At 44.5% G+C, this 12,923-nt stretch overlaps 1 protein-coding gene across 2 annotated transcripts in view; it reads left to right on the top strand.

The window, feature by feature from the left end:
• LOC121292231 (60 kDa lysophospholipase-like) overlaps window positions 1–12,923 on the top strand; it is a 100,287-nt gene that overhangs the window by 36,501 nt on the left and 50,863 nt on the right. For both annotated transcript variants that reach the window (XM_041213953.1, XM_041213954.1), the window contains exons 5-7: window positions 5,225–5,308; window positions 6,039–6,165; window positions 10,871–10,983. In XM_041213953.1, the coding sequence (XP_041069887.1) occupies window positions 5,225–5,308; window positions 6,039–6,165; window positions 10,871–10,983 (324 nt within the window). The remainder of the gene's footprint in view (window positions 1–5,224; window positions 5,309–6,038; window positions 6,166–10,870; window positions 10,984–12,923) is intronic.

Here is a 12,923-nt window from a genome sequence, read left to right as displayed (position 1 = left end):
AAATTTCATACCTTTGTGAATAGCAGGAACATTGAGGAAAATCAAAATGCATTGCTGAGAGCTGTGGCACACGTGATTTGGCCTCAGAAGAAGTGAAGGGATCCTCAAAATCCTGTAAAGTATAGGGGAAGTCTTGGATAGCAATAAAAGTAGAAAGAGGAGCATTCTGTTGAGATTCTTGGGTATAAAGGGAGAGTTAAAAGGGCGCAAGGAGTGAGACTGAGAGTGGAGTCAGAGAGTTAAAAGAGTGTGAGAAGGGGAAAGACTGAGGTAAATGCAGTAAATTGTGGTATACATAGGAATTATTCTAAGTTAAGATAATAATTAAAATAAATTAAATACTGTAGTAAACGCTTTCTATAAAGTATAAGGTATGTCAATGAAGCTTGGCAATTTAGAATGTGCATCTTGTGGGATCTGGGATCTTGTGCAGACACAAAGTGCTCTCGATGACTACATCGATGACCAGCTGCAGAAACTTGAGCTCCAAGTTGCGGAGCTAGAGTGGCAGCTGGAGTCACTGTGGTGTATTTGCAACGCTGAGGATTACGTAGATAGCACATTTAGAGAGATGTTCACGCCACAGCTAAGAAATACACAGGCAGAAAGGGAATGGATGACTGCCAGGGTATCTAAGAGAAACAGGCAGCCTCAGGGGATTCCTGCACTATCTTGCTCTCTTTTCCTGGATACTGATTCCTCAGGATTGTAGCAAGAGCTAGGTTTGTGGCTCCACAGGTGGCGCAGCTGCACAGGAGGGGAGGAGGAAGAGTGGAAGTGCTTTGGGTGGTAGGGGATTCCATATTTTGGGGAGCAGATAGAGTTTCTGCGGCCCTAGATGTGACTCCAGGATGGTATGTTGCCTCCCCGGTGCCAGGGTCAAGGATGTCACAGAGCGGCTGCAGGACGTTCTTTTGGGGGAGGGTGAACAGCCAGAGGTCGTGGTCCGCATTGGGACCAATGACATAGGTAGGTAAAGGGATAAGGCCCTGAAAGCAGAATTCAGGGAGTAAGGAAGCAAATTAAAAAGCAGGACCTCAAGAACATAATCTCAGGATTATTCCCTGTGCCACATGCTGGTGAATTTAAGAATAGGAAGATTGAACAGTTCAACACGTGGCTGGAGTAATGGTGTAGGAGGGAGGGCTTTAGACTTCTGAGGCATTGGGATCAGCTCTGGGGCAGGTGGGGCCTATATAAGAAGGGCAGGTTACACCTTAACTGGACTGGGACTAATGTCCTCGCAGGGAGGTTTCCTAGTGCTGCTGGGGAGGGTTTAAACTAGATTGGAAGGGGGATGGGAACCTGAGTGGAAATTCAGAGTGCAGGGGGGGAAAACCATCAGTGGGAAGTAGTGAAGTATGAACTGATAATGAGGATATATTAGAGTGTTGCATCAAGATAGAATACTTGTAGAGTTTGATAGAACTAGAGTAGGCAACAGTAAGTCATTAGCTGACGTCAGAGTAAGCGGGAAAGTAAAAAAGCCTAAATCAGGGCTAATGTGCATATGTGTGACTGCACTAAGTGTGGTTAATAAGATTGGTGAACTACAGGCACAGATTGACAAATAGCAATAATATCATAATTCCGTAACAGAGACCTGGCTCAAAGAAGGGGCAGGACTGGGTGCTAAATATTCCTGGGTACAAGATGCTTAGGAGAGACAGGAAAGGAAGAAAAGGGTGGGAGCTGGAGTGGTAATATTGGTTAACAATGTCATTACAGTACTGGAGAGAGAGGATGTTCCAGAGGGGTCAAGGACAGAATCTCTCTGGCTGGAGGTAAGGAATGGGAAAGGTGCAATAACATTGATTGGTGTTGTTAATACACCCAGCCAGTGGAAGGGATGTGGAGAAACAAATTTGCAAAGAAATTAGAGAGGTGCAAGAGTTTAGAGTCATCAAAATGGGAGACTTCAATTATCCAAATATAGACCGGGATAGGAATAGCACAAAAGGACAAGAGGGGCGAGGGTTCTTGGAATTTGTTCAAGATAATTTTCTACAGCAGTATGTTTTCAGTCCAAGGAGAGGACATACACTTTTGGACCTGGTTCTGGAGAATGCGTTGGCCCAAGTGAATCAAATATCAGTGGGAGAGCCTCCAGGGGAAAGTGACCATTGTATCATAAGGTTTAGGTTAGTCATGGAAAAAGACAGAGAAAAGTCCAGAGCAGGAATAATTAATTGGGGGAAAGCCAGCTTCGATGGGATGAAAATACATCTGAGTTGAGTGAGTTGGAATCAAATGTTGGCAGAAAAGACAGTGGCTGAACAATGAGCCACCTTCAAAGAAGGCAGGCAATATCAAAGTATATTCCCTTGAAAGGGAAAGGTAGAATAAATAAATCCAGATTGCCTTGGATGAAGAGAGAGATGGAGGTAAAGATGAAAAGGAAGAAGTATGCGTACAAGAGCTATCATGTAGAAAATACAATGGAGAATCAGGCTGAATATAGAAGGACCAGAGGGAAAGCAAGGAGAGAGCATGAAAAGAGTCTGGCAGCGAACATAAAAGGGAATCCCATGGTCTTCTATAAACATGTAAATAATAAAAGGGTGGTGAAAGAAAGACTAGGGCCGATTAGGGGGACATAAAACAGTTACTGGTCCCTAACCAGATCATAACAGATGCCATTTACAACAGACACACTCAAGTAACCCACAAAGTGACATTGCTGACCTGGTGGCCTATGCTCACGGTCACCTCTACAAGCTATTCCCCCTGTGACTGAGAATTAGGTGGAGACAGCCTGCTTGCCAATGTTTGTCTGGGACTGAGGTGTCTTGTCATGAAGCTGCACCAACATCAATGCAGGGGCAACTTCTGTCACAAGACATAACTCTAGAGATTTTTTTTCTGCTGGAGGAGCCACAGGGATAGTGATGATTATGGAGCCTGGTGAGTCACCACGTGCTGCCACCTTTTTCATGATGCCCTTGATTGCTGGAGGAAACCACCAGTTGAGGCATGGCTGGCATCAACTCCATTTTTCATTGCATCATTTGTGCCACTAACTGGTCAATGCTACAGACTGCAGCATGCTTTTTGTGCATTCAGTGGACTGTTCCTGCATCCTTCCTTCCTTCCTTCTTGGGATTGAGAATGACTTGCTTCCACTCCAGTTCAGTGGTTCTGAGAAGGCTGATAAGCCCAATGTGCAATCTGCAGATTCTGCCCGATGTGGGGCAGGTGGTATTTGAAGGATCAGGTAGATAAATTGCTTGGAGGTTTGTGTGCTCTCTCCTACTCCTTGATTTTGCTTCTGCCTGTTCCCAAAGTCACTTAATGTGTTTGATGTCTTCCCAAATGAACCTTCTCCATTTTGGTTAGTCAAAAGCCAGGGATTCCATCAGTAGCGATGTTTGATCTCTTCAGGGATGCTTTGAGGCTATCCCTAAAGCATTTCAACTCTCCTCCTTGGATTCTCCCGCTGCAACTGAGTTCCACGTAGAATAGTTGCTTTGGGAGTCTGGTATCAGCCGTACGGACGACATGTCCTTCCCATTGGAGCTAGCATTGAGTAATGAGGGCACGTTGTTGGACACGTTGGCTTGGGAGAAGACATTGCTGCATTCTGCAGCTACTTTGAGTGATATCACACATGGGTCTCCATGAGGTTGGCCACACTCTCAATGGAGGAGTTCATGTGCTCGAAGCACAGACATTGTGGAGGACATGAGATGAATGGACTCCTCCATTCTTATCCCATGACACCACAGTGCCCCAGGTAACTCCTCTCATGGAGGGGCAGCTCCAGAGACAGGATCAGAGGTTCCTGGGGTTGTACTTGGACCTGCAAGCCTTCACACAGGCAATGACCTCTGGTGGTCAGCGCCATTGTGGGAGATGGATGAGATTGGGTCGGGTGCGCGCCAGCCCACGAGGTGTAAAACTCTGCCAATAGACTTCACCAATATGCAAACATAACAAAACCCCAGGAACACTTGTGGTACAAATGGGTAGTTTGCTGAAACTAAAATCTGTGCTGCCATATTTACTAAAGCAGAGCAAACTGAACCAGTAGCAATCCTAATATTTTAAAATTTCGCAGTGGTGACACCTTCATGAAAGATGACCAAAAATGGAAAGGAGGAAGTTTTATTTGAAGTGAAATTAAAAATGAGTAGGTTTGAAAACAGATTCCACATTTTATGGTCCTGAGGGGGCTGGGGTGGGGCCAGAAAATGCGGCGACTCTTCAAAGGTCCATTGACTTCAGCAGGTTTGTAATATACCACCAGCATGTAATCCCGCTCGTCGTATTTTTTTTGTTTTAATCTAGTTTCCATTAATGTTTTTTTTCTCACTATTTCCAGTAATTTGGAAGCAGGAAGATTCTGCATTCCATTGAATGCTTCCCACTAGCTTCCTCTATGAAAGTCCGTTTAATCACTTACTCTAAACTTTGGAATTCTGAATGAAAACGTAAGAATAATAATAATAACTGAGGGCAGAATTTTATGCCTCGCGGGTGGGCGTGCGCCCGACCCGATCAGGCATAAAATAGCGTGAGAAGATGTCGAGCGCGTGTCCCGACATCATCCTGCACCCGTGCAATGTTCAGGTCGGCGGGCGCACGCGGGTGTCAGAGCTGCACCTGCCATCAATTAAGAGGCCACTTAAAGCCATTAAAAACCCAATTGAACCTGATTTCACGGTTTCCCGTGCAATTTCACGCTCGTTGCACGGGCATAACGGGCAGGCAGGCAGCCCACTTTTAACAAAACCTCATCCAAGGGCAGGATAAAAAGGGTCAGCAACATTGCCTTTGTGAGTAGTGAGGAGTTTTGGAGATAGTTTGCTGTTGGTTGCTTATTTGAACTTGACAGCTTCACCTCTGTTCTGAGCTTCAGTCTTAGCATTTCCAGACTTCATTTCAGGACTCACTGATGCCTCCAAGGCATCTTTGGTTTCACGTTGTTCAGCTGTGTGTTCTTGAGACAGTTCAGAGCAGAGCAATCATTTACCCAGAGGGAGTTGGAAAAATTGGGGCCTCATCACTACCAGTAGATCATTCACTGTTACCTTGGGCACAAGCGTTATGAGGTCTAGTGCAGCCAGAAAAGAGAGAAGCAGAGAGGAAATAGTAGGTTATCAGGTATAACAAAAACAGAATGCCAAGCAGCTAGGCAACTTCCACACTAATCCCAAACCAATAAATCTTTTGCGTGCTCTCTGCCTTGCCAGATCAGATTTTACAGCTGCTTCTGTTCTTCCAGGTTCCCATCTATGAGATGAGAAATGACGGCCATGATAATTTGCTTGGGGCACTGCTGATTGCCGGCCAGTATCCAATACCAGAGGTAAGTGTGTAGCTTCCAGTGAGTTCAGATATCTGGGGCAGAATTTTGCCTCAGTCGGACGGGCTCGTTGGGGGCCGTTGGGAGCGGTTGAGAAGCTGACCGCCGCCTGCGATCGGGACCGGGCCGTGTTTTCACAATAACGGGCTAATTAGGGCCCACCCAGCGTTCAATGCTGCCTGCGTGAGGGAGGGGAGGGAAAAGAGGGCAAGCACACGAGTTCACGCATGTGTGCAGGAAACACTCCCTGAGGCACAGTGCTACCTCAGGGAGTTGAAAATATTTTTAAAAAAGCATTTTAAGATGTTAAAAAACATGTCACCTCACGTGACTCCGTCACATGAGCAGGGACATGTTGGAAATCAGTGTGAACATTTTTTTTTGATGACGGATCGAAACCTCATCCCGCCGTTGGATGAGGTTTCGCAAAAAATGCCAAGGCCTCTTGGCCTTTTCACCTGCCCGCCAACCGTAAGGCTGGATGGGCAGCAAAAAATTTTATTCAAGTAGTGTTAATGGCCTTAATAGGCATTTCAATTGTTGGTGGACGTGCTGCCGACTCCCGCATGTCCCCACCGACTGAAATATTGCGCGTCATTTTAAGCCCGTTCAGGTTGGGCGCACGCCTGCCTGACAAGCTAAAACTTCTGGACTTGATCTTGTTTGATATGGTCATTCAGCAGCTATTTATTACCTTATATTTATGTAACTGACTTTTTGTTCAATGGTTTAGGTTTGTCTGTATTTTCAAGGCAAATTATACAGAGGAAATCGGGTGACTAAAGTTGATGCAGAAAGTTATATGGGATTTTCTTCACCTAATATGCGTCCACTGGCCGAAGCTGAAGTGAAAATTAAAGGTAAGTCAGTTATAATTTGATTATTTCTCAATTTTCAGCACTTCCTTCCCTTTCTACACAATAAGGAGGAAGTTTGTGAAAGGAAATTAAATATGTTGGGTGTGATTTGGCAAATTTTGATGTTAGAAATCTGAAATGAAAAGTAAATATCCTGGAGATGTGTAACGTGCTTTGAATAGAGACCCTTCATCAAGATGATTAAAATTAGTAATTTTTCTGAAATCTATGGGGTGAATTTTCTCCCTGTCGGGCAGGCTGGTCGGGAGTGAGCGTGGAGCCAATCGCTGCCTGCAGGCAGTGGCGGCGGAAGAGGGAGAGTCAGAGCCTGCGTGAAAGAGCGTAGAAATCTTCTGCCTCAGGGAGATTAAGTTCATAATGAAATATTTAAATAAAGAAAGGTAAAAATTATTTAGACATGTCCCCTCATGTGACAGTGTTACACGAACTAGGATATGTTTATGAAATGTGAGTAAATTACTTATAGATTTGATTAAACCTTCAGGAAACCTCATCCCGCCCATGGATTGGGTTTCCTGGAAAACGCGAAGGCCGCTTGGGCTTTTCGCCTGTCGCCAACCTTAAGGTTGGACGGGCAGCATTGACAATTAGCTTACTTGGCTTTTTAATGGCCTTAACAGGCATTTGACAGTTTCACACTGGCTGGCCATTAATTGGCCAACCAGCGTGAAATCGCGGTCGAGGGCCGATTTTGGTCGGCAGTCCGGTTCCCAACCACTCCTGGCCAATCCTGCCTGCCCACCGAGCTGAAAATTCAGGCCTGTATTTCTTTTGGTAACCCATATCATGTAAATAATTTAACTCCTCTACCTTATTCACCTTTGCTGTGATTTCCCTTAAAAGGTATTGCTTCTGGAAACCTTATGGACACATTCATGATTGTCAGTAAATACTGATTTCCATTTTTAGTCTTAGGGAGGGGCCCTACGCAATCAACCGGCCCTGTATTTGCTGGGTTTATCCTTACATCCTTGTTCAAAAAATGGGTGTAAGGATTAACCCAACAACTACAGGCCAGTCAGATTTACCTTGGTGGTGGGAAAGCTTTTAGAAATGATAATCTAGGGATAGTATTTTCAGGTCGGCGGGTGGCAGTGCTCAGTGGGCCCAGGATCGTCCAGGGAACAGACCGCCGACCGCGATTTCACGCTGGCTAGCCAATTAGTGACCAGCCAGTGTGAAAGGCGCTGCCGGGGTGGGGATGGGAGGGGTGCGAGTGCTGACGTAAGGGGAGAACTTGGAATGAAAGCTCCCTGAAGGCAGAGAACTGCCTCAGGGAGCTGAAGAATTGAAATTCAGTAAAAGCAGGTTTTTAAATCCTGAAAAAATGCCCACACATCAGACTGAGTCACCTAAACATATGGATGCTGAAAATTATGTTCAGACATTTTACTCTTTTTTGTAATTAATCTCGGAAACCTCATCCCGCCCGTGGATGAGGTTTCCTGAAAAGTGCAAAGACGCCTGGCTGATTGACCCGCCCGCCAACCATAACGCTGGATGGACAATGAAAAATCTCCTTTAGTTACTGCTTTCATGGCCTTAATAGGCCTCTTAATTGTTGGCAGGCGTGCTTCCGACTTTTGCACATGCCCTCCGACCGAAATTTCATGCAAGTGCGCAATGATGCCGGGACACTCGCTTGACGTCATCACATGCTATTTTGTGGCCGATCGGGTTGGGCGCGCACCTTCCTGATCGGCGTAAAATTCTGCCCTAGGACAAATTTACACTCACTTAGACAAATCAGGACAATTAAGAAAAGCCATCAGATTTGTTAAAGGCATGTCATGTTTAACTAACTTGAATCTGTTCTGTAATTAAGTAAAGGCTCAGATTTTGTAGTAAAAAACAAAGGTGAGATAATAAATGGCTCATTGTTATTGAAAAGTAAATTGCAACTTCTAGTGACTACACACATGCAATTAAATGGAATTCGGGCTGTTGTCTGAGACGTCTTGCTTTTCGAGGAGCTGTGTTACATTAATATTTATACTCTGATGGAAGGTTGTGACATGACAGATACCTACTAAGCAGGCCAGAATAAGTGTTTTATTCTTTCATGGGACATGAGCATCACTGACAAGGCCTGCATTTGTTGCCCATCCCCAATTGCCCTTGAACTAAGTGGCTTGCTAGGCCATTTCAGAGGGCAGATAAGAGTCAGCCACATTGCTGTGGATCTGAAGCCGCATGTAGGCCAGACTTAAGGTAAGGGCAGCAGATTTTCTTCTCTAACCCTAAAGGGCACTAGTGAACCAGATGCATTTTTCTGACACTTAATAGTTTTATAACACCATTATGGAGACTAGCTATCAATTCTAGATTTTTATTAATTATTTGACTTTAAATTCCACCAGCTGCCATAGCGGGATCCAAACCCATGTACCGAGGCATTAGCCCGGGCCTCTTAATTACTAGCCCAGTGACATTGTCATTATGCCACCTTCTTCCAGTGTAAGTAAATTTTCAATGGATGAGTCTTAACGTCTTGCCAGCAATGAAAATTAACTTTTAGAAGTGTGGAAGTTCATTCCTTCAGATTTTAAATATTGTTTGTGATTTTAAGATAGTAACTTTTTAAAAACATTTTCTTTGGCTGGGATTTTCCAGCCCCTATGTGGACGGCTGTGGGGGCGGGGGATGCTTGCAGAATATCTCATTGGTGCGTTCTGACATCATCATACCAGGTGTGAATTTTATAAGGATCGACCGGCATATTGAATCGAAAGGGCATGTGGATTTGAAAACAAGGTGATAAAGACCGGTAAAGTGTCAATTGTCTGGTGTAGTACAAACCCGTTCATATTTTGCACAAAGCGTATGGGGGCCATAGGGCATCCAAGCCCCAGCAGATATATCAGGATGGCAAAGAGGTGGGAGGTTAGGTCAGTGCTGAATTTTATACTGTCGGGTGAGGTAGAGTACCTTCACAGAAGGCTAGAATAGCAGAAAGGACTGTGAGCAGGCTTCAGTGTGGAGAATTTTCTCCCCATCGGACGGGCCGGTTGGGTACGGGCGCGGACGGGTGAGTAGCCGATCGCCACCTGCAATTGGCTGTGTGCCACCATGAGCCCAAGTGCACACTTGATAATTTCCCAGGGCAGAGTTTCACCCTTGTCAGGCAGGCTCGGCGGGGGCAGTGGGGATGCCGACTGCTGCCCGCGATCGAGGCAGGAAGCTCATTTCACGCTGGCGGGCCAATTAAGGCACACCCAGCGTGAAACCCGAGCAGCAGCGCTCAGCGCCGCCTGTGCGGGCAGAGGGAGTGTGAGCCAGGCAAGCACAACCTTCGCACATGGGCATGAGTGCATGCTCCATAATCTACCTGAGGCACAGAGCTGCCTCAGGGAGATGAAGCATTTAAAAAAAGGACATAAATGATGTAATAAAACATGTCCCCTCATGTGACTCTGTCACATGAATAGGGTCATGGTATTAATTAAATTTTAAATTTTTTTTTAATTGCTTTAGGAAACCGCATCCCGTCCGTGGATGAGGTTTCCTAAAAGGTGCAGAGGCTGCTTGGTCTTTTCGCCTGCCCGCTAACCATAAGGTTGGAAGGGCAGTGAAAAATTCTATTCAGTTGATCCTTTAATGGCCTTAATGGGTCTTTAATTGTCGGCAGGCGCGCAGTAGACTGCAGCGCACGTTCTCTGAACAAAATATCGCGTAACTGTTCATTGACATCAGGATGCTTGCCCAACGTAAGTGCATGCCATTTTACACTTGAGCGGGTCAGGTGCGCGCCCGCTTGCCAAGCTAAAAGTTTTTCCCCCTGAGGCACAGAGCTGCCTTGGGGAGATGAAGAGTTATATAAAAAAAATAAAGAAATTAAAAATGTGATAAAAGATGCCCTCTCATGTAACTCTGTCACGTGAGCAGGGACTTGTTATTAATTAAGTTTTAATATTTTAATTTTATTTTTATTTGCTTTAGGAAACATGATCCCGCCCATGGATGATGTTTCCTAAAAAGTGCAAAGGCCGCTTGGCCTTTTCGCCTGCTCGCCAACCGTAAGTTTGGACGGGCAATGAAAATTTAACTTAATTGCTAATTTGATTACCTTAGTAGGCCTTTTAATTGTCGCCAGGCATGCTGATGACTCCGGCGCGCGCCCGTCGACCAAAATATCGCACGACTGGGCATTGACATTGAGATACTCGCCCAATGTCAACGCATATCGTTTCACGCTCAATGAGCTAAACATTTTGCCCATGGCATCAGCTCAGTTGGTAGCACTCTTGCCTCTGAGTCAGAGGGTTGTAGATTCAAGCTTCATTGCAGAACTTGAGCACAAAAATCAAGGCTGACACTGCAGTGCAGTAATGAGAGAGTGCTGCAGTGTCAGAGGTTTCTTGTGCCTGTCTTCTCAGGTTGGATATAAAAGATTCCATGGTGCCATTTGAAAAAGGACAGGGGAGTTATCCCCAGTACCGTGGCCAATATTTATCCCTCAGTCAACATCACAAAAACGGATTATCCACATTGCTGTTTGTGGGATCTTGGTGTACATGCACAAAACGGTTGCCGAGTTTCCTATACTCCAACACTGACTATGCTTCATTGGTTGTGAAGTGCTTTGGGAAGTCCTATGGTCATGAAAGGTGCTATGTAAATGCATTTTTTCCTGTTTTCTGTTTCTTGAACTGCATTTGCAGTGAAACCATGTTTGTTTTCTTTACAGTCAACTGGGACATTGTTTGGAGACCAAAGACAGCTAAGGAGTTTAGGGTGCAAACCAATATGAATCAGAATGTGGGATTGATGAAGTTATACCCAGGATTCACTTGTGCCACGGTAACTTTCCTTTTTCAAACTGCTGATTAACTAAGAAATTTCTAATGATCAAAATGAAATTGAAACTGCACATCAGAATGTGATATATTAGTATTTTTAAAGGTGGGGACAATTACAAAATGCCTGGTATTGGTAATATCAGCATGAGATATGAAATCTGATACAAAAGTGACAGAAAATTATTTGAAAGTAACTGAAATTGCTCTGCACTGAAATGACAAAGGAACATCTATCCAAGTGCGATCAGCTGGGCCAAGATTTTGCAAAGTTTGGCGAGCAGAATGAAAAACCTTAAGAATTCAAGTCAAAACTCTTGAGTCGTTGCCTTTTTTAAAGTATGATTCTGCATCAGTATGAAAATAAGTCAATTATCCTGTGGTTCAGTCTTAAAAATATGTAAACTAACTATATTACATTAATTATTGATTACACCGATTTAAATTGGAAAAGTTTGTTGTACAAACTAATTTCTTGAACCTGAAAAAAAGCAGCTGATGCCTTTGTCACAATATTCTGGAACAAGCTTATCCCTGAGGATTGCTGTCTTTGTACAGGTAAACCCCATGTAAAATCCTCTCCAAAAGGCACACATCCTTTTGAATTGGTATGAATGGATTTTTGCCTCTGAGCATCTCATATCTGTCTAACTTCAGGGGAGATGGTGGCACAGTTGTCACTGGATTAGTGACCCAGGAGCCCACGCTTTGGGGACGGGGGTTCACATCCCAGCACTGCAGCCGGTGCAATTTAAATTCAACTAATAAATCTGGAATTGAAAGCTGCCCTGAGTCAAAAACTATCATTGATTGTTGTAAAAACCTATCTGGCTCACTAATGCCCTTTAAGGAAGAAAATCTGTCATCCTTCCCTGCTTTGACCTATGTGTGACTCCAGTCCCACAGCACTGTGGTTGACTCTGAAATGGTCCAGTAAGCTGCTTACTTTGAGGGCAATTAGGGATGAGCAACAAATGCAGTCCTTGCCAGCAACATCCACATCCCATGGTAGAGTAAAGAAGGGAAAAAAACCAAAACCTGTTGGGGCAACAAAACAAACAGCTTTTCCTTTATGTTTCTTCATATGGAGGAAACATTACTGAGCAAGGCTACCCTGCTCATCGCCATCTTCTCAAGAGCAATTAGGGATGAGCAATAAATATTGACCCAGCCAGCAAACACCCACAGCTCATGAACCAATTTTGAAAAATGGCCTGGGAAGAGGACACTAAATGGGGAAATGTCACATGATGTTGGGTGCAAAATATAGGAAGCAAATTAACTAAAGATAATTAAAAATAAGATCACAAAATTTAAGCACAATGATATATGGACAAGCTACAAGGAGCGGAGAAAGTCTTGGGTGGAGCCTGAAATTCTAGTGGCATGGGAGGCCACATCCTGGGAAAATCATTGAGGAAGGAGGGCAGGAATTTCGGACACTATCTGAATCTGCCACTTTTCCACCCCACGTACATTTCAATCCAAATTTCAATCAGGTTGGGGTGGATGTGAGCAGACAACTTCACCACCTGCTTATCCCTAAGTCTGCTGTCGGCTTGATGGGGCTGGGTTGCCTGGGGGACCTTTTTGGGCGAGTAATGTACTCTAGCCAATGTATCCATGAGGCGCCAAAAATTATTGCAAGGTTAACCAAGCCTAGAATGGCTCAGTTACCTAATAATTGTCAATATTGTTCCCCTGCAGGAATAAATAATTTTTCACTCTTTAATCTTTGATTCTTTTTAAGGGTCTCTAGTTCCTTACAGTGTGCTATGATGGGGCAGGTGGCTCCACTTCCACCCACTCCAATTATGTAAATGATCCTATGCCTGGGATCTGGAAGGAGATTCCTTGCAGTTCTGCATCACCACATTTATGACATTAAAGCAGGGCCCCCTAAATGCCCAAGTCTTCAAACCCATGTCTGTCACCCAATTTCAC

This window comes from Carcharodon carcharias, chromosome 20 (assembly GCF_017639515.1).
Source record: "Carcharodon carcharias isolate sCarCar2 chromosome 20, sCarCar2.pri, whole genome shotgun sequence".
Lineage (NCBI taxonomy): Eukaryota > Metazoa > Chordata > Chondrichthyes > Lamniformes > Lamnidae > Carcharodon > Carcharodon carcharias.
The sequence above is the reverse complement of the archived record's forward strand: the minus strand, read 5'-3'. Positions and strand labels throughout refer to the sequence as shown.